The following is a 22583-nucleotide window of genomic DNA, read 5'->3' on the forward strand; positions in this document are numbered from 1 at the left end:
TATATAAATCCAGTAAATAAATAAATATAGGGTGCCTTCGGTTCCTCGGTGGAATAATTACTAGGCAAAAACAATGCTGTGTATTTTAAGAGCATTCCTTGTGACGAGCTTCCGCCTTATAGAGAGGTGAGCTTATACGGTTGCCCTTTAATAGAGAATAGCCCACTATTATTTTTGCAAGGAAAGGGGTTTTAGGTTTTGAGAGGCGCGCTTATGAGGCCCGTGATAGACTACAAGCGGAAGTCACTCCGCTGTGCAGAAGAAGCCGAGAACTCAGCTTGCAGATAGTCTCAAAAGTTGATTCGGACAGTTCGGGGCTACCTTGGAGGTCGGCGAGAAGGGACTCGGCAAGCCTCTCCGCGGTGAAGCCCCCCCCCCAAGTGGCACAGCGCCTGCATTATATGCAGAAGGTCCTGGGCTTCTTTAGGTAGGGTGAAGGGGAGACCCCTGCCTGAAACGTGGGCGGGCCGCGGCGGCTCGGAGCAACAGCGGCTCTCGGTCCTGTGCCGCTCGGCTGTGCTCTAGAGGCCTACTCAGTCCGCAAGCCCGTTTCCTCCTCGCGCGGCGGCGGCGGGCCCATGAGCAGCAACAGGCTGGCGCTTGCGAGCCCTCCCCAGCCCGGACGTCGGAGCGAGCGTGCCAGGCCGGGCGACGATACTACACCTCCCAGGCTGCTCTCGGGACCTGAGGGGTGGAGAGAAGCGGCAGGTTCCGCCCCCGGCGCGCCTGCGAAAGGACAGCTGGCCGGAGGGGGGCTGAGAGGGAAAAGGCAAAAGAAGAAGTGCAGCTCTGAGGCGAGGGCGAGAAAGGAGCCGGCCGTCGGTCGGTCGGTGGGGGGGGCACGCCAGAGCGGTGGGCATCGCGCGCTTTGGAGAGGTGGGCGCGCTCCGCGCTTGGAGAGGTCGGGAGCGCCGCGCTGTCGGTCTGCCGCCGCGCTCGGGGGCGGGGCGGGCTGTTGCTGCCGCCGCTGCCGGGGGAGAGAGGGCTGACTCTCAGCGTTTCCCGGCGCAGCTTCCTCTCTCTCCCCCCCCCGCCTCTTTCATGCATTTCTTGGCTCGTGCTCCTCTGCCGCCTCCTTTCCTAAATTCTTCTCCGCGATGCCGCCCAGATCTCGCCTGCGGCCAGGCTGACGGGGCCGAGGAGCGGTAACGAAGCGCGGGACTCGCTCGCCATCTCCGAGGCTGCTGTCTGAGGGAGAGAGAGAGAGTGGAGAGCCCCGCCGTGGGCTGCTGCCGGTGCGGTGGCGCAACGGGGAGAGGCAGAGGCACGATGCAGCTGAGCCGGTGACCGCGGGGCTGGCGGACGGGGAGCGGAGGCTGGCTGGGTGCCTCCCCGCTCGCCGCAGCGTCCCCGCGGACTGCGAGGCTTGGGAACCAAGCGCGGGGGCCAGTCGGCTGTAGCGAAACCAGCCCACCCCTCGCCCTTTCCAAGACGCTGCGGCAGTTCAGCTATGCTTCGCCGGCAGATCAATCGCTTCGTAAGTACCTCCGTACCACCCGCATTTTTGGGGGGGGCAGTCTGTATGAGATGGGTATTCGCTGCTGCCCCCCATGCCTGAATGCATGCACGCCTACTGATGCTTTCAGGTGGGGTGGGGGGCTGTGGATCAGTCTCCTCTCATTCCCCAACGGCACCCAAGCCAAGCCATCCGTTCCAATGAACATCCCAAGGCCTAACACATTCTACGCACCCTGTTGTCTTCACAATCTATCACTACCCCTTTGCTGCTTCATCGTGATAACAATACTTGGGAGAAAAAAAAGAAAGCTCAGCAGGTTGGCTGAGGCTGGCAGGTAAATAAGCCATTTCCCCCGGGCATCCCCTGCACAAAGGGGGGGGCGGGCGCGCGGAAATATGGCGTTTGATTGGTTGCTTTGATCACTTTTTAAATCCTTTTGTTCTAACAGGCCAGGACAGCACGTGGGGAGGATTTGTAGATTGGCTGTAAATACCACAGAGTTTTTCTGCCTTCTTTTTTCTTTTTCTTTTTTAAACAGGATGCGCGTCAGGGTGGAGGAAAGGGGGGGGACATGTTCCAGTAATACGGCTGGGGGGGGGGGTCATCCAAGGAAGGGGAGCAGATTCAGGACAGACCAGAGAAAGGAGACTAATTTCTCTTGCCAAGGTTTATTCTAAGCTTTTTTTCCTACCGCAACAGCAGCCAGCACACTGCCTGCCCCTGAACTAGTCCAGAAATTTGTCCCATAATAGCAGGTCTTTTTTTTGTGCCTGTACTCACTGGTACTGAGCAGTGGCACCTCTTTTTTATTTTTTTTTTGCCCGTGCCAGCCATTTTGTGCTGGTGTCCACAGTACTTTCATTAAGATATGAGTACCAGCGCCTCATTTTTTACCAAAAAAGTGCTATTAATTTAAGGTTATGAAGATTTGAAAGGAACCAGCACTCATCTTCATTTTCTATTTCTTTATATCTTTTCTCATCTATTTAGTTTTTAGAAACTACCGCGCTCCTTATTAAATCCCATATGCTCAACTGCACAAAAACTTATTTCACACTGCACAATTTTTTTTGACACTGCACAAAATGTGTCGCCTCTTGCCACAAGCTGTGGTGATGACCACTGCCTAAGGTTGGGGGCCACAGTTGCCGCTCAAATTTATTTATTTATTATTGCATTTCTATCCCATCTTTCTTCTGAGAAGCTCAAAGTAGTGAAAATGATTCACCCCTTTTCCATTTTATCCTCACACCAGCCTTGTCAGGCTGAGAGACTGTGACTGGTCCAAAGTCACCCAGTGGGCTTCATGGCTGAGTGGGGATTTGAACCTGGGTCCTAGACTGACACTGTAGCCCACCATACATTAAAACAAAACATCTTTAAAACCATTTTTTTAAGAAAAGCTTTCAAGACATCTTTTAAAAAAAGGTTAAAAACATATTGTTTTTTAAAAAACGGTTTAAAAACGTATTCAAAAGCAATTCCAACAAAGATGCAGACTGGGATAAGGTCTGTACATCTTCAGACTGCATGTGTATGGGGGGGCAGGGGGATACCAATTTGATTGGACCCCTGCATTAAGGAAAGAAAGCAGCACCTTTCTGCAAATAGAAGATTCGCATATCTGGGAGAAATATTCTAACGCAGCTCACAATTCTGGGTGTCTATCCACAGGGAGTTATTAAGAGAAGGGGACATTTGGAGATGTGATTTTGCCACGTGCCATCCGAAGGGGCGCACTCCATTTTTGTCAGATCTGAACATAAAATCCCTGCAGATCAGGCCAAAGGGGGCCCATTTAGTCCAGCATCCTGTTCTCACGGTGGCCAACCAGATGCCCATGGGAAGCCCACAAGCAGGACCTGAGGGCCATAGCATCTCTCCCTGTTTGTGATTTCTAAAAATTGGTATTCAGTGGCATATTTCCTCTGACAGTCGTGGGAGAGTATAGCTCTCTTGCTTTCCTCATCCTGCACGCTTAGACCAGGCTTTAGATGGAGAGGTCTTCTGCCTGCTGCTAGCCATGATGCTTATATGCAACTTGCATGTACAGAGGCAGTCTGCCTTTGAATACCATGCCCTGCTTGTGGGTGTCCCTGAGGCATCTGTTGACCCCCTCATGGGAAACAGAATGCTGGACTAGATGGGCCTTTGAGTCTGATCTTATTGACAGGGGTGCTGTTAGAGCTGCCTTCGCCAACCTGGTGGTCTCTGCAGATGGTTTGGACTACACCTAGTGGTTGGGCCCGATGAGAGTCCAAAACATCTGGAGGGCATCAGGTTGATGTGAAGGCTGCTTGAGATGGTCGTATGTATAACTTCAGAATATGGCAAAGTAGCCCTGCTGCATTTTGGGGGTCCTCCTGCTTATTCTGTTGGGTGCAGAGCCCAGACTTCTACCCTGAAGTCCTTCCTTGCAGCACCACTGGATGGATGCTGGCCAGATATCTGGAGGGCACGAGGTTGGCAAAGCCTGATCTAAAGAGTCCATCAAGTCCCCAGCCTAAAACTATGTAACTGCACCACTGCATCCATGCAGGCAACCATTCTGTGGCCATCAGAGGCCAGCAGGGTGCTCACAAGCAGGGCATGGGCCCTCTCTTGTTTGTACCCAGTAGATGTACAGGTAGATGGTCTCTGTAGCTGGAGATCCCATTTAGCTGTAATTGCAAACAGGGGTGTAGTCATCCGGGGTCTCGGAAGGTCTTCGACCCTTTACTTTTTTGGGAACAGAGTTCCAGCAGGGTCCCTATGTCTTCAGCATCGTGCAAGGCAATCAGCATGGGAGCCACTGGGAAGAGCCTTCTAACATGCTTCCTTGTTCTTTCCTGATGATTGGAGCTCTATTATAAGTGCTTTCAGTCAACTATTCTCCATATAATCTATATAATCCTTTCTTTACAACTATCTGTAAGAACCTTGAAGCCTAAGCCGAAAAGAACACTCCTTTTTCTTTTTTTAAAGATAAAAGTTTATCTTAAAATAAGATTAAGTATGCAGTCCATTCAGTAACTAGATATTACAAATACAGAAATAATATCTATGAAAGAAAATTCTATAAGTTACTGAAAATGTATAAACCTTAATGTAGACGCCAGGTTGTTGTTTCCCCCCAAATAAAAAAAAGCTGACTGTTCCCAAACTTTTGTTGTCTTCCATCTCTTAATTTAACAATTTTGCTTAGTCAGCTTTAGTCTTTACCATGCTTCATTCACTCGGTCTTTAATTATAGGCAGTTTGGAATGACAGCAATTTCTTTCGCATTTAATGGGTTTTTTTGGAGGCATTCAATAACATCTGATGATAAAGAAAAAATGTATGTTTCCTGCGTAGTCATTCAAGAAAGCAAGAAGTGTTCAGGGGGGGAAAGTGTGTGTCATAATTTGTTCTGTGAATTTGTGTTTGCAGTTCTTTCTCAAAACAGCAGCCCAACTGTTTACTGAATCTATATGACTTCCTTGTTAGAGAAGTTCTCTGGGCACCTCTCTAAACAAATGCAAGGTTTGGTTGCAGCTAGGGATAGAAAGAACTGTCAATTTTGGTTCTCTTAGTTTCTCACTTTTCTAATGTTAAATGCAGCCCTCTACATTTCTGCAGCAATCTTTGAATTTTTTTTTAAAAACCCTCATGAAAATTCTCCGCTATATTAGTGCAAATTTCTCCAAATAAACACATTTTTGTAGGCAGTTTTGACAAAGGTTCATATTTTTCCAAGCCATTTCTGATCATATCATGCCGTTTTGCATGTTATTTTCACTCATATATTCATTTTCATGCACACTTTCCCCTAATATATGCATTTTGGTAGATATTGTTTAGTTGGCGAACTGCATTGCAAAATTCAGATAAGTGAGGATTTTTGAACGATGGCTGTGGTTCTATTGTTTTGGAAATTGCGAATTGGATAAATTCTGCTTGAAATGCAAACTGAATCGAAATTCTCACCCATCCCTAGTTGCAGCTGCAGCTAATGGCATTGTGTGCTCCACTCCGTTGCTTTGATTTAGATATTTGGATCCTGACTTGGATCCTCAGGGCAGCTCAGAACCATCAGAAATGTCAGTGAGACAGTTAGCCATCAGACGCCAAGCTGACACATCGCAAGCAGCAGCGATACTAAGTCAGCAAATCAAATCGGCGAGTGCCCATTTGGAATGTGAATTGTGAAAAGTACAGTTTTGGTCTGATGCCACAACGCTCAAAGGAAGAAGGTCAGCTGAGTCTTCTGGAGCAATGACTTCCGTAGCCTGGGTACCTCTAATGAAAAGGTCCTGTCTTGCATTCCCCCCCTCCACACCTTGGACGGCAGCAGACATTGAACCTCCAGATGTCAGTAGCTGCGTTCACCTGCAGCTATGAGCCAAGAACTTTGTCACAACGGAAGTTGTCTTATATTGAGCCAGACTGTTGGTCCATCTAGTTCAATATTGCCTACACTGACTGGCAGCGGCTTTCCAGGATTTCAGATGGGCGGACATTCCCAGCCCTACCTGGAGATGCCATTGGGGATTGAACCTGGGACCTTTGGCATGCAGAACAGATATTATTCTACCACTGAGCTATGGCTTTTCCCCAAATAACTGTACCATGCATTGCAGCCTAATCGCTCCCGGTTTGTGCATGCAGGTAAACAAACTGTAAAGGAGATAGCCTGGGACAGATTTAATCCCCCCCCCCCCGTGCCTTCAAGATGTTTTTGTCCTCCAGCTCATTCAGTCCAATCAAACATGGCTAATAGAGACGATGGGAGTTAGTTCAGCAACATCTGAAGTTGGGGAAGGCTGGGTTAGCTTTCTGTCTGAACTTGGGATTGTAGTTTGTTTCTCTCTAGAAAGTCAAGCTTCATAAGCCAGCACTAAAGCTTGGTTGAAGGCCAGCTAGTGACCCTGGGTTCAGATGTAATGCGAAGACTTCCCCTTCCTGTTGCATTCCTGTTTGTGCAGAGGGAGGAATGATATGAAAGTGACAGGGCTGGGAGCAACAGCATGCAAATCCTGCACAGGGGGTAGGGTGGGGGCTTACACTCAAGCGAGATGGATGTCTCATTCTTTTTGGCATTAGTCCACTGGTTTTAGTGTTTGAAGCCAGGGTGATTTATTGCTGATTTTCCTACATTGAGGTTAAAAATTGGGGGGAACGGGGCACAAAGCAAATTTGAGACAGACAGATTTCTCCAATCGCAGCAGAAGAACTTGGGTCTTGGGTCTTGGGCTGAAGAACCTGCACATCAGCTGCGGCAGCTCAGACAGGATCTTGCTCAAGATCGAGTGAAAGTTTTAAAGCCAATAGAGGCTTCTGTCAGAGACTTAAAATCACAACTCAAGGAAGTTGCTGTCGCAGCTAATTGAGGCTCTGGGTCTTGCAACAGAAAATTAGATCTGATAAAATGGCGAACGTCATAGCTAATCCTGCACAGGATGGTTTATTCAACCAAAGGTCTTGGCTTATCGTTGCATGCAAATGGAGCCAGTGTGGTGGTAAGCACACATAGGTGGAAGTGATCCTTCAGATGTCCAGATCCCAAGTCACTTAGGGATGTTGAAGGCCTTAAATTGGCCCCTGAAACAAATTGGGAGCTCGTGGAGTTGATAACTGGAGTTTTACGCTCAAACGTAACTCGCCAGCGGCACCGTTGGATGTGTCGGGACATTTTCCAACGCCAGCCTTGCGTGGAGCTTTTAACTGTAGTCTTCTTACTGTAGGAGTTACTCTTTAGAAGGGGCAGGGGTGTTAAATGTTCACTGCTGCTTGTAATTTTATGGATTGTCTTTTCAGATAAAGGAAAAAGAGGGTTTGCCTTTCCTTTTGTCCTCGTGATTGTCAGCTGAATCTGTAGTAAATCTTCTTACCAAAATAACCTTTTCCAAACTCTTCTGGGGATATACTAATTCCTTAGATACTAAGCTTGATAGAATGTTGCTTGGTTTTTATTGCCTGAAATTCCCTTTCCTTAGCCTGGTAATAAAAGATGAAAAGGTGTTTTTTAACACATCGGCTTGAAGGCAGTATTGATGAGGATCATCTGGAATGAGGATCTCCCCTCTCAAAAAAAAATTGCCTGAATGTGTCCATTTTTATAATGTAAATACAGTTTAATGGTATTCGTATAGGCACATATGAAGGTACCTTTATATTGGCCCAGTTTGAAAGTAATGCTAAACCATGAGCTGCGGCATGTGTTGGACTCTTCCCTTCTTGCCTCTAGGACGCTCATGAGAAAGTGATGAAACTTCTGATTCCATTTCAGATGGTGTGCAATTTTGGGTAAACTGCGGTTAATCTTCACTGTGGTTAGTGGAAACAAGCCAGCTTTCTGAACTGCAGTTTGGCGCTGGCTTGCTATTACCCATAGTTAAGATGAACTGCAGTTTGCCTGGGCTTGGGTGTCATGGCAAGCTGTGGTATGTTTAAAATGGATCAAAAAGTTTCCAAATGTCTCCTTTTGGCCACGCAGAAAGAGCAGATGGGAGCAGGGGAACTCAAGGCTTTAATAATGTTAAACCCTAGTTTAACACTGTGTGCAAACTCAGCTGTTGAGTCAGACCATTGGTCTACCTTGTCCAAAATGTTCACTGCAACTAGCGTTGCCTCTCACGACATCTAAGGCTGAGGAGCTGCTTGGACCTGAAACTGACTGAAGTGTTTCTTAACCAACAGAGAAATATCACCCATGGTGTCATCAGAACATTCTCACTAACTCATGCCTGCCTCCTCAAGCCTTGTTCACCTTCACCTACCCTTCCCTCAGCCTTTGTCTTTCTCCATCCGTTGCCTACTCTGTATCCTTCAGCCATTTCATGTTTGGACACCTTTCCCCATCTCCTGGGATGTCTTTTCCACTACTCAGTTTGCCCCGTGGAAGTTTTAATCCTTGCCAAACATTTCCTCTCTGTTAGAAGTTGGGCCGCAGACAGAGTCTGGCTGCTTTGTTCCATAAGTAGGTGGAATGTTCGTGAACCTTCCGTGCCGCCAAAGTAGGTGGAATGTTCTGTGACATGCCGCCAGCTCGGAGGCTTCACCACCAGAAGGGCAATGTAGTCGAGATGTCTGGGACTTTCTCCTTGCAAAATATGTGCTCCAACCACTGTTGAGCCGTGTCCCTTACCACAAAGCCTGAAGGTTTGGGAGGAAAGAGTACAGGCTAGTTTCCCAAAGGGTTATGGCCTTTGCTCTCCAGACCTCTGTCTGGCCATCAGTATGCTTCTCTTCCCCCGCCCCCTTGCCCACACCGCTCTGCACCCTTCTCGGGTGTTTTTGCCTGGCTGGAGTGCACCCTTGAGCTCTGATAAACGCCTCTTGCATGTCTGGCTGGAGGACAGAGAGGGATGTGATGTGTGTGTAAAAACTAGCCTACTGTACAATGGTGAAATTTGCATTTATTGCTCTGTCCACGTTTGCCTCTGGCCCTGTTCCCCACTGGCATGCGGCCCCCAGGAGGTTGCTCAAAAGGGAATGTGGCCCTTGTGCTGGAAAAGGTTCCCCACCCGTGCGCTGAGGAGCTCCACACCCTGCATGTTGCCAGAATAGGCTGCAGCTTCAACTCTCAAATTGCATGAAAACCACTTTAAAACAATGTGGATTTTGCAAGCAAGGATTTTCGTTGAACGCTGATTGCTTAACCTCTCTCCCGTCCCTGTCTCCCTCCCGTCCCACCTGGTCTTTGGATCGGATCGTTCTCAACTCCTCACTCTCTGCCAGTTCTTTCCTACTCCCTTCTGTTGCATAAATACACAGCAGATGGAAGCTTCCTGGAAACTCAGGGTGTAAAGCGTAGCTTGCCTCTACCAGCCTCCACACTCTGGCTTGGCCCGAGAAGATAAAGCTCTGCAGGGGTGAGGACATTCTTAAAGCGACAGAAAGTTTGAGGACGTATTTAGAGATGTGCTGTGATCTCGCTCCTTCGGCCACACAGACCATGCTTGGGATAAGGACGTTCCCTATTGGAGACCTTGGCCCGCAACACCGTGGTAGAGCTTCTGCCGTGCATGCAATCCCAGGTATGGCTGGGCAAGAGTCCTGCCTGAGACACTTGAGGAGGTGCTGCCAGTCAGTGTAGACAATGCTGAGCCACATGGACCAATGGTTTGATTCTGTGTAAGGCAGTTTTCCTATGTGCCTATGGAAGAATGAGAAACCAAAATTGATTCATTCATCCATCCCTACCTGGGAGTAAGTTCCATTGAAATCAATAGGACTTAGGGTTGGATTCAACTCACTTTTACCCAGAGTAAACCCATTAAAATTAATGGGCCTAAGTTAGTCATGGTCATTCATTTAAGTGGGTTTACACTGAGTAAAAATTAGTTGAGAACAACTGTTGGTAGACTTTCCTAGGATTGCATCGTTCAGGATCTTATATTGGCTTTTACGTTGCTTGACTTCTGATTTGCAAATCCCACCAAGTTCCAGACTTAAAGGGCAGAATATAAATGTTCCAAATTAAATAAACATTGTGTTAAGCAGCTTCCAGATGCAGCGCATGTGTGAATGCCGTTGATAGTGCTTTATAAATGCCCTCTCAGCCTTTGGCAGCTGTTGAATAGAATCTGACCTAGAGGAGCTATCTAGCTGATCTCAACTGGAAAGCCCTTTCTTAATACGTGGAGATTAGTCAAACCCCTGGATCTGATCCCAGTACAATATTAGGAGTCTGGTTGCATTAGGGAGGATTAGGTTGCTACGTAGCTCTGTTCGGAAGCCTGGATGTGAGCAGTTCCACGCTGTCTCTTGGGACGGGAACTGCTGGTGAGTGGGGCTGCGTTGTCTAATAGCTTGGTGAGAATGAGCAGCTAGAGTAGCGCCTGGTAGCAGAAATGAGATTCTCTCTCACCCCCACCAACCGAACCCTTTGTTGTGTTGTGTCTCTGCAGTTGCATCGCCTCTTTGCTTTTTCCTTCCACCTTAGCTTCCCTTTGAAATTAACCTTGAATATTAATGCTGAATGAGTATGGGTGGGCCAGAGGCAGCTTCTGCCGCCGTGTTGCTGCAGAGTCTGCAGGAATCCATTGAACGACAGCCGGGGCTGTGTGAGAGTGCAGATTGGATCCACGATGCATTTTATTCCCTCCACTGCAAGAGGCACAATCTGTTAACTCCCCATTTTCTTTAATGGGAAAGTGTGGGAAGTGCTGGTGTTGGGATAACATATTAAGTGAATATTGCGGTTTGCATCCTTGGAATGCCATTATAACAGGATGGCTCTGTGGGTGGGTTGGGTGTGGGTGCCTTTGTGTGTAGCCAGATCGTTCTGAAGTGTTTCGTCTCTGTAGCCGGGCATTTGAGGTCATCTGGCTTGGAAGGGACACCATTTGCTAAACAAGTTAGTGCAGTTCGAGTCCATCAGAAGTATTAGAACTGAATACAGTTAGGGCCGAGAGACATTATTTATTATTATTTATTAATTATATTTCTATACCGCCCCATAGCCGAAGCTCTCTGGGCGGTTCACAACATATAACATCCAATATACAATTTAAAAACATATATTAAACTTAAAATAATTATACCAAAAATACCTAAACATAATTAAACATTGGCAGATTAAGAATTTAAAACTCAAGTTCAAGTTGCTTTTCTTGTTTGTATTATATTAGTGTTTGATTTTAAGTAGTGTATACAATTTTGGGCAATTTTTCTGGAAAAGCTGGCAATGCGAGCCATTTTCTATCTTTCTCACATTTGAGTGTAGGATTGTCAGCTAGGCACTGTTAGCCATAGTGAATATTTGGGGGGGGAAAGGACAAAATGAACAAGTTCATGTTACCTACTCAAGATCTTGGAATGGGACAAATGGCTGCTAACTAGAAAAAAAATAATATTGGGGATTTGCATGGGTCATGGATTTGTGAAGCTCAAGAAGTTTTGAAAATTTAGACCAATCAGAATGTTTTTCTCCAAAAACTGAAACAAACGTATCATCAACAGATGCTCAAAAGGAGTCTTGTTTATGCCAGAAGAAAAATAAATGATACTCTATTATCAGAAATTGGAGATATCCAAGTCATACTCATAGTAGACCTACTGAAATCAATGAACAAGTTACTTAAGGCAATTATTTATTAGATTTATACGCTGCCCTTCCTCATGTTACTTTAGCCACACTTCTTTAAAATAGGGTACTTAAAGTGGCCCCTTTTGTTTGAGCTGGAAGCAGGCCATGGGCCCCCAAACTGGGAAATGTTCCAGATCTGGATTGGGGCCCTGCCAAAAAACACCCTGCACCCAAAGGGCTGCCTGTAAAGGGGGGAACACATTCCGTATTGCAGGCACTGCAGCTGTTTTCTCTTGAAAAGGGAAGTGTCCTGTTTATGCATGGGTTTTTTTAATTAAAAAGGTGTATTGTGACAGGTAGTTTGGCTATTTTCTGGAAATATGGGTTTTCTGGCAAGTTTTGTATAAGATTTTTTTAATGCCTTGAGGATCCCTGGCCTGGGATCCTTAATTTTGCACACTATATCAGATTTCCCCAGCCTCGTGTCCTCAAGATGTTGTGGGGCTCCAGCCATTGGCCGTGCTGGCTGAAGCTGATCGGAGTACAAGTCTGGCAACATCTGAAGAGCATTCCAGGTTGGGGAAGGCTGCATTATATCTGTATGCAGAAAGTTTATCTGTTAGCCAGATGTATTTGGACTTACCCTTATTAAATTATTTATTACCTCCCCCCCCCCCAAAAAAAAAGTTTAATGTCATTGTTTTACAGTTAGTTGGTTTGGATGTAATGTTAAACCAGAGTTTAGTGTTACAAGACTAAGGTGCAACAATCCTGGGGCATGTGCATCCCCTCCTCACCCACCCCCAATTTGGAGACTTTTTGCTTCTGTTATTGATTAACCACAACATGCCATGTTGTCTAAACCTGACCAGTCTGACCAGTTAATTAAGATTAGAGGAAATAACTTCAAACCACAGTTTATTAATCTGGCTTGTTTTAACTAACCATAGATTTAAGTAAACTGGATTAGTTACTACTGGGGGTTGCGTGACTGGCGGTGACCCGTAACAGGGCCTTTTTGGTGGTGGCCTCCTAGTGAGGAGTGTCAGTCTCCCTCATTATTAACTTCTAGGAGAAATTTGAAAACATTCCTGTTTACCTAGGCACTTGATGGCTGGAAGAGCTGTCCCTGGCCATCCGGAAGCTTTTATTTATTTATTAATTAAATATATATCCTGCCCTTCCTCCCAGTTTGAGAGTAGGTGATTGCTTTTAGGAGTTTTAATTATATTGTTTTGGTATCAACATGTTTGCTGCTGTGGGCCCCTTTGGAGGAAAGGCGGAATATAAAATAAGTAAATAACATGGGGTCAGGGAAGAGAATAAACTGGATTCAAATTGCAGCACTCTACACAAAATCACTGTCCAGCGTTGTTAGACTTAACAGAGAAAAACACAAAACCAAAAAAGGCAGGCCGTTTACAGCCTTCACAGATTTACACTCAGATTTAAAATCTGTCATTTTATTTCCAGCAAGAGATTATGGAGCAAGCTGAAGCAGACAACTGTTTATGGGATAGTGTTGTTCTTGATCCAAAGTTTATAAAATTACGTCAGTCCAGGAGCATTGAAGTAACAGCAGTGATCTATCCAAAGTAGTTTCCCCCCCCATATGGAGTTAGGCAAGGTCGTGTCTTGCTCCCACCTTATTTAACTTATATTTGTCTGATCTTCCCACAAATTTGGGCTCTGAATCTTCTCATCCTCCTAAACTAAAGACCGCTACAGTTTACATCTTACTACACACGGACAAATGCAATCTTGATCTTGCAAACCTGGTTAGGACTTAGATGATTGCTCACTCAGTTTGCAATTCTTCCTCACTCACTGGAGGAAAGAATGTCTAACTATTAAACAAAGGTTATGGAACAAAAGGAAGTTTTGTTGTTTTAACATCTTACTCTCCAGGATCCTAGCTGACAGATCTGCTCAAGTTCTCTTCAAGGATAGGTACCGTCCTTGGAATCATTTAGTGCTTCAAGCAATCTCTCTCTCTCGCTCTCTCTCTCTCTCGCTCTGTGTGTGTGTGTTTACTGGACAATCTATCAAGGGGTCAGAGAATGCAAAATTAAGCCCCCAATAAGGCAGTTTCCTGGTCGATCCTTAGATACTCTTTTGAGTATCTTCCTTCAGGGTCTAATAAATCCATGACTGAACTGGTGGCAATATAGCTGAAAGTTGTAATATCTCTTAGACCTATTATGATTGTTTAATTCCAGGGTTGTCACCTTTGTTCTTCTGAGGCTGCGATCATGCGTTTTTAAACATATTTTGTACTTTCTTTAACGGAGGGTGGACTGTAATAAATATTTAATTGTTTGATAACTAACCATGGAAATGTTTATCCATAGTTTTGGATTCAGACATCAAACTAAACTATGGTTAATCTAAAACAAACACCAGAGGGAGGAAGGAGGAGCATGTGAGCCTAAGAGGGGTAGGGTCATTCTCAAAATGCTAAGCTGTTGGTTTAACATTACTTCCAACTGCAGCCAATAACCACTAACTGATTTGTTTTTGTGGTTAACATAAGTATCAAACCTGTTGATGATTAAAATGTCTTTGTTGTTCTAATAAGTTAATTTTCTAAAAAAGACCACTATTTGACTGATCAATAACCAAATTCAGGACACTGCTTAGAAACATGAATAATTTTCTGGACCTCGTGTATATGGAAAGGAAACTCCAAACACCAAGCCCACAAAAAGTTGCCCCAACAATGTTTCTTTTTTTAAGATCTCTCTTATGTCTCTATGTTCTGAAATGTGTTTGTTTTGGCAGGGGGCAGCTGTTATAAAGCTATGCTTCATGATCACCTGGAGTTGATCCTTGATCGCCATAGTCAAGTAGCTATCACAGACCTTTCCTTACAATTCCCTTCCCTGTAAACCTTTTGTATCTGCCACCCCTGCTGATGTTTGTGGAACTTGGGTTTGAGCACAGCTGGTAGATCAGCCAGGGTCTTCAATAACTAATTTTGTTGTAGTATAAGAATTTTGCATTATTGCTCAAGCATGAAGCATCATTTAAAAAACATGAACTTTAATGAAGAAGCAAACAGCTGGAACTGACACTTAAAATCTTCTCAGACTAGCATGTTAGAATCTGATGCTAACAATTGTTAATGCTAAACTGCAGCAAACAGCTTTGTCCTGCAAATTGGGAAGAGGAACAATTCATCTTACAAGTCTGCTGCATCGGAATCATATCTTGAAAGTAATTAAAGAGGAAAGAGGAGATGTAAAACCTAGATTGGCATATGGGAGGCAGGGCATTTAGAGAAATGTCCCCCAAAGCTGCATCGAAGTCCAGACCTTTGGGCACATTCTCACTTTTGCAATAAAATAAAATAAAAAGCTGTGCCAAGGAAATCTAAGTATTTTCTGTGGTTGGTTTTGATAGGAACTTTTAAAATGTATGTGCTTTGTACTGATTTTTTTTTGAAGGAAAACTATAGAGTTTGGAAAAGATAGGCATGAAGTTATCCTTATGGAGGAATGTGAATGGAGATCATGGACTGGGAAGTATGGCTGATTCTTGTGACACTACCTGAATGTTTGGAATTTCTTCCTATCCCTGAGGACTAGATGCATGAACACACTTGCTACTTTTAGGACAGAAAGTTTGCTCCTGGGTGCCTGATCTCATAGGCAATGAATAACAAGTTTCCCTGATTGTACAGAAAGTTATATTGCTCGCTACATTGCGTATGATCCTGAACATACCAGGAATTGAGTCACAATGAACTCATTGGCACTCGCTTACTTATGTGGAAGTACTCTTCAAATTGCAGCTAATGATTTGTTTCACTCCTGACTTCAGGATTTTAAGCTAGTAAATTCAGGCAGTTTTACTTGAGGGTGTACGGCCTATAAAGGAAGAACAAACCTTTTTCTGGGTCAAAGAGTGGAAATAGTTATTTGTGTTGAAATGTGCCTAAACATCATGAAACCTGTTGAGCAAGCTGTTCAACTATTTGCACAGCGAACAATTAGATAAATAAAAGTCAAGATGATGATTGCTTTGATCCAAATCTACTTTCTTCAGAACAATTGATTGTCCAAGTGAGACCCTAGGGACGTTTTTTTTAAAAATTCCCATTTGCTTCTTTTAACACTGACAGCATTGTAGTGTGTTTGAAAGACTTGCAGGTAATCTGTACAATAACCCTGTGAGTTAGGTCAGTAATATTGGTCTCTTAAAATAGAGTTCAAGCCAAAGGCAAGATTTTAACAAGAATGACTTACTCCAGAGAAAGAATGGGATATGAATGGGGGAGTGGTTAGAGAGTTGGGCTGGGATGGGAGAGACCTTGGTTCAAATCCCCACTTGACCACAAAGACACCTGCTTAACTGTTTGTGAAATGCCTTTTCTTTGGCCCAACCTACCTCTCAGAGCTGTTGAGAGGACGAAGTAGGGTGGAGATGAACCATAGAGGCCAATCTCCTTGAAGGCAGGGTGTGATAAAAACGATAGATGGCTGTCAGGGTTTATCATCTTGGCCTCTTCTGGCTGTTGAGAGGGATGGAGTTGCTACTAGAGTATATTTATACGATCATGTTAAGCTACCTTATACTGAGTCAGACCATTGGGCCTGCTGGCTCAGGCTTGTCTATTCCAGCCTTCCTCAACCTGATGTCCTCCAGATGTCATTCAGTTGCTTCTCCCATCAGCGTCAGACAGCATGACAAATCGTCAGGGATGATGGGAGACCCAACAGCATGTAGAAGGCACTAGATTGAAGAAGGCTGGTCCAGTCTGACCAGCAGCAGCCATCTGGGGTTGTTGGGCAGAAGAAGTTCATTGCTACCACCTGCTAACAGAAGATAATGGGGATTGAACCTGGGGCCTTGTGCACATCAAAGGAGAGCTCTATCAAGAGCTACAGTGCTTTCCTCTCTTGCTGTTAGCTCCACCCCATGTCTATCAGGCTCCGCCTCCCCTGGCACTGGTGCTCATGGGATCTACGTCAAGTCTCATTGCTGCGAGAGTTGCAGTATACAGAGTCTTGGTTAAAAATCTCAAGCACAGGTGGTTCTTGGGAGCAACGACATTGAGCATCAAGTAGGATGGAAGGGATCTGTCAGTTTCAATTCTCTTAGCTTCTTATTTTTCCATTCTTAAATTCAGTTCTCCACATTTCTGCAACAATTCGCCATATAAATCCTAATGAGAATTCTTCAGCATTTTAGAGCGAATTTCTCCCAACAAAATACATTTTTTATGCAGTTTTGACTAATGGATGGATTTTTGCAAGCAATTTCCCCATATATAATGCATTTTTGTATGTCATTTTCACTAATATATTCACTTTTATGCGCACTTTCCCATACTATATGATTTTTTGTAAACATTGGTTGGAGAACTGCATCACAAAGTACAGACACGTGCAAATTTTTGAGGATGCCTGTGTTCTCATATTGTTTCGGAAAGTGAGAATTTGGTACATTCGCCCTTAAATGCGAACTGAATCAAATTTCTCCCCATCTATAGCATTGAGTTACTTTAAGTGCCCTTTCCAAAGCAATTTTTCATTTTTCAAGAGCTCATCCCTTCAATGCCCTCCAAAATGTTCTGATGAAATTCCAAAGGGCTATTTTTTTCACTGCTTTTGATGGCAAGCAATGCAGGCTCTTAACTGTGCCCCCTAAGAGAAGGGTTTGTTTTCCCAGTCCTACCAATGACAGGTCCTTTGGTTCCATTAGCTTGATGGTTTTCTTTAAAAAAAAGTGGTGCAGATTGAAGAGGAAACGAGCTGTGCCAAAAGCATAGTCAACCTTGAGGAGGCAAAAATAAATAAATCATAATACCTCTTACTGTCTTCAATGTGTCAAGAGATATATCCAGTTGGAAGAACTGTTCCTATTTCCTAAAATCTTTATTTCCACTGGCTTTTTTTGAAAACAGGTCAACAATATTTTAAAAAAAAGATTTTCTTAGTTTTGCCAGGAAGATGGGCGCTGAAAAGAGTTTTCCTTCCTCTGTTCTGTCCGTAAGACCAAAGCACAGAGATCAGAATATTTTCTCTCTCTCCCTCCCCCCCACTACCCCAGCGGTAAGGATTTCACCTCCCAACCCACTTCCAGCGCCTATCAACTTAAAAATATTTTCTCCTTTTGTCAACTTAAAAATATCTCTGTTAAATCCTTCCCTGCTTTGCCATTACTGTGATCATGCTGTCCTTCTTAGGGAAGCTCTTTCCTTATTAGCTTCAAGCTTCTAGTCCTCATGCTTAAGGGTGACTTCAGCCTTTTTTTTTTTTTAGAATCGGAGGGGACAGGAAGCACATGCGAATCCTGTGTTCTCTTTTTAGACTTGATGACGACTGCCTGGGAAGGACCTGATTGTACACTCACTGAATGTAATGTGTGAACACCCCTGTGGTTCCTATTTGGAGTACAGTAGGGCCCCACTTTTCAGCGGCCCACTCATACGGCTGCTTTCAATTAGAGTAAGGCCCCACTCATACGGCACTTGTTCCGCTTTTACGCCGTTTTTCAGGCATTGGGCACCATTTTATTGACAGAGTTCCGCTTTTAGGCAGGGGTCTGGAATGTAACATGTCGTATGAGTGGGGCCCTACTGTATGTGGAAAGAAAGAAGGAAATAAAAAGTTATTTTGGCTTTTCATTCAACAGTTGCATCTTTTTAGTGGCTTATGTGGTGTAGTGATTAGAGTGCTGGACTATGACCTGGGAGGCCAGGGTTCGAATCCCCACACAGCCATGAAGCTCACTGGGTGACCGTGGGCCAGTCACTGCCTCTCAGCCTCAGAAGAAGGCAATGGTAAACCACCTCTGAATACCGCTTACCATGAAAACCCTATTCAAAGGTTGTCATAAGTCGGGATCGACTTGAAGGCAGTCCATTTCCATTTCCATTTTGTGTGTAATATATATATGGGGGTGTGTGTGCATGTTTAGTCACTACAGCGCCGGTTGCTAGGGAGAACAAAGTAAATCTTAAGTGGCTGGTTTATTTTTATTTATTTACATGTATATCCCACTTTCCTCCAAAGAGCCCCAGATGACGTACAAACCTGGCTCTCCTTAAAATAAAGCTGTCCTGTGCTGTTGACTTTCCTCCTCCTGCAGCATTTCCAGTGCAATCCTGTACATGCTTACGCAGAAGTAAGTTCACCTGTGCCTCAGTGGGACTTACTCCCATGTAAGTGGTTAGGATTGCAACCTCAACGCCAGTAAGTCTTTTCTCATTGCCTTCCACCCCCAAACTCGGCTCTGAGGCTGGAGGCTGAAAAAGAGAAGTCAAATCAAAATAATTTGGCAGGCATCAAACGTCTCTCTTCCTGTTCATAAAAAATCCGAGGCCTCTTTCACTCTTGGGTTGTTCCATTATCTTGGAACCCTTCCCTTATCGCTTTCGAGCTCCTGGGAAATGTTTGTTTTTTAGGATGTGGGGCTGGCAAAGCAACTCCCAACAGAAAAATAGAGGAAGGTGCTTTATACTGAGTCAGATTTTTCCCTCCCCACTCCCAGCGCTGTGTGTTGTCTGCTCTGACCACCAGCGGCTCTCCAGGATTTCAGATAGGGCTGTTGTTCCCCAACAATCACAAGCAGATTTTCTGAATCCAAGCCACAAGCTAATGTCAGATCAGAATAAGATTTTTAGAATCTTGATGCCTTTTTGGATTTGTGTGATTCAAGGCTGCAATTTTGTAAATGCATACCTGGAAGTAAGCGCCGTTGATCTCAGCGGGGTTTACTTCAAAGCAGAAATACATAGACGTTCAGCTGTGTCAAACGCCCCAGAAGCAGTGATGTCACGATGTACTCCAGTTTCTCTTTAAATTGTAACAAAACCGAATTGCAAGCTTACTTGGAAATACGTCCCACTTTATTCAGTGGGGCTTTCTGCTAGAGGAGCATGCATAGGCCTGCTGTATATATTTTGGCGCTGACATTAGTGTGATTCAAACCCACATTTCCTGGCGATGAATAATCTATTGAATAAAATTCAGGAGCACATTTATATTTTTCGATAAAAAAGCAGATTATAGCTACAACCATTTCTCTGCTTTTCTCTTTGAGGATTTGGGAGGAATTATCTGAAGATATTTGTATGGTCAGGGCTCAAATAAATGCATAGAGGAGCGTCTGGGGACTGTTTCATAGGAGCTGAGAGGGGCAGTATTTATTTATTTTTAAAAAATCTGATGTTACAAGCCAAGAGCACATCTTAACACTTTTCAAAAATGCATTTTAAATTAAATCAAAACTGGTTTCTTCCTGATCAAAGGCAGTTTGTCTTTATCACCGACTGATAAAAAAAAACCCCACTACAGTATTTTATTTTATTTTTCAAGATACGACTATTGTTGATGTTGCTGATTTCATTTGTCTTTATTGCATCTTGATATTTGCTGCTGCTGCTAATTTGCTAATTGTTTTGTCTGTTAGATTTTAGACTGGTTTTGGATAGTTTTATGTTGATAATGTTTTTTGTCCGCTTTGTTCCGTGCAGACTCTTGCTTTATATATTGATTTATTGCTAATTTTCGATAGTCATTGTTTTTTAACAGTTTGTATCTTAACTTGATTGTAAGTTGCCTAGAGACTTCTCTGTGTCAGGTGACTAAAAAATAAATAAATAAATAATAGTTAGCTTCCTCTGCTTTAGCCCTTCCTCCCAGTTAACTTCTATGGTGTTTGATTCTGTCTGCATCCAAGTGTCTTGAACTGCAGACCTAACTTACCTGAGAGTAAGACCCACTGAATTCAGTAGGACTTGCTTCTGAGTAGACATGGTTAGAATTGCACTGTGACTTGTTCTATCACTCCTGGTGTGGAGAAAGATGACCAGCCTTTAGAGGAGAGGGCCTGTTGCCTCCAGTCAGAAAGTACACCAAGAATAGTCACTGCAGCAGGAGCACAGGAGGTGGACTTCTCTGAGGATGGGTACTTACTCCTCTAGTGCACACTAAAAAATGAAAGATGAGCCCTGCTAGGTTAGAACAAAGATCCATCTAGTCCAGGTATGGGGAACCTTTGACCCTCCAGATGTTGCTAAACTACAACTCGCATAATCCCTAGCCATTGGCTATGCTTCCTGGAGCTGGTGGGTGTTGTAATTCTGCAACATCTGGAGAGCCAAAGATTCCCCGTCCTTGATCTAGTTCACAATCCTACTTCCTAGTAAGCAACCAGATGTAGGCAGGAAGCCCTCAAGCAAGGTTTGAAGGCAACAGCAACTGATATTCAGAGGTAGATTGCTTGGAAATATTACCCAGCCATCATGACTAGTAGCTATCGATGGGCCTGTTGTCCATTGATCTGTTCTCTAGAGGCTTAGACATCAAGTAAAAACCTTTTGTGGTGTTAAGAATGAGATATGGGAAACATTGCTTTATATTTGTTGTTGTTCTATGCCTTCAAGTCGATTACGACTTATGGCTACCCTATGAAACTTTTTTGGATATATTCATAGGGTTTTCATGGTAAGAGGTATTCAGAGGTGGCTTACCATTGCCTTCTTCTAAGTCTACGGCACCCGGTATTCCCAGGCAGTCTCCCATCCAAGTACTAACCAGGCCTGACCCTGCTTAGCTTCCGAGATCGGACGTGTTCAGAATAGGATGGCCTTAGGCTGCTTTATATTAGGGAAGGCGTTTCCAAGACTGTCAATATTTATTTATTTATTTATTTATTTATTATTTGATTTATATCCCGCCCTTCCTCCCAGCAGGAGCTCAGGGCGGCAATACAGTTAGACATAAGTGCAGTGGGGCAAGGAATACTCAGATCTCCTGTGTTGCATTGATTGAAGGAAGAAATGACCAAGACATTCTAGGCCAGTTTTAAAAGAATAGATCGAGAATGGTCAACATTTCTTTGGAGAGGCACTTGTCATTATCCTAGGGTTGCCAGCTCACCAGGGTGAAAAGTCCAAATGGGCCTGTGCATTTTTCAGCTGCTTCAGCTAGAGACCTCAGGTGAAGCTATTTAATAGCATGGAGATTTAGCACTGCCATCTGCTAACACAAGTATGTGGAACTTATGGCTAGTGATGGGATCCGTTGGCCAGTGCCGGTTCGAAAGCATTCTGTTGACTTCACAGGCTGGCATCGTTTCAAGTTTGTTCTGTATCCACTAGCCACTCCTTTTACTGATCTGTGGTTTTTTTCTCTTGGAAAAAACACTGATATTAATATCAATATTTTTAAAGAAATATTGATAAATTATCATTCTTGCAATCAGTGTTTTAGAGGCAGATTTTTTTTAAAAAAATTAACCCATTATCACAAATAGCAGCGGAAATTTGCTACATAAAACCCCATCTTCAGCGATTGAGAATAAGCGAATTAATGGAAAATTCGGTACCAAATCCAAATTGGGCAGAATTCTAGCACATTCAGACATTTTTGGGCTACAGTACCTCTCATCGTTGGCTGCTTTGGGGCTGATGGAAGTTGGAGTCTAGTAGCAAATGGAGGCACACACTTGTTTCCCATTTTGCAAAACCCAGGAAAGAGGCTGGCAGGAGTTTGATTCTGCAGGCATTTTGCACCATGGCTGCTTATACATGTGGCTGAAAGGTCATTATAGCTTCTGGACAATGTGCAGCTGTTCATATAGCAGAGGAAGAGGATATCATGGTTTATCTTTTGGCTTCTTTTGTAAGCAGAGCTAGGTAACAAGAGCTTCATCAGACATTTGTCTTTCCTCCCACATGGGAAAACCAGGAACCGTTTAGTCAACGGCATCCGCAATAAACACCACAGAGATTAGAACATCTTTGCAAGTACACAGAACTTGCTAGCCGACAAAAACATTTTTAGTAACCAGTCTGTCTGCATGTGCTTGTTCTTATGCTGCAGGCCTATACCTGATTACCTGAGTGGCAGCCCCACTGAACTCAGCGGGGCTTACTTTTGAGCAGACATGTATAGGATTGCGATGTTTATTACTTCTGGCATAAAGAGGGTACGGTAGCAGTGGGGGAACACTGCTTTTGTAAAACTAGAGGTGACCAAGGCCAGGAGCTGCTTACAATCCCGATTTAGAAAAGTGGGAGAGTCGAGACGGAGAACTAATAATGAAAGAAAACACATGTACATGCATGCGCACGCACACAGCAAAGAACTGCTATGTTCCCAATGCATTCTAGGCACATCT

General features: G+C 44.2%; 1 protein-coding gene and 1 pseudogene across 1 annotated transcript in view; one reads left to right on the top strand and one right to left on the bottom strand.

The window, feature by feature from the left end:
• The first annotated feature begins 692 nt into the window (after window positions 1-692).
• Window positions 693-22583, top strand: part of ATP11C (ATPase phospholipid transporting 11C) — a 90832-nt gene continuing 68941 nt past the window's right edge. The window contains exon 1 of the mRNA XM_061599103.1: window positions 693-1477. Within this exon, the coding sequence (XP_061455087.1) occupies window positions 1451-1477 (27 nt within the window). The 5' untranslated portion in view covers window positions 693-1450. The remainder of the gene's footprint in view (window positions 1478-22583) is intronic.
• LOC133371582 (5S ribosomal RNA) lies at window positions 20947-21055 on the bottom strand (annotated as a pseudogene).

This window comes from Rhineura floridana, chromosome 16, assembly GCF_030035675.1.
Source record: "Rhineura floridana isolate rRhiFlo1 chromosome 16, rRhiFlo1.hap2, whole genome shotgun sequence".
NCBI lineage: Eukaryota > Metazoa > Chordata > Lepidosauria > Squamata > Rhineuridae > Rhineura > Rhineura floridana.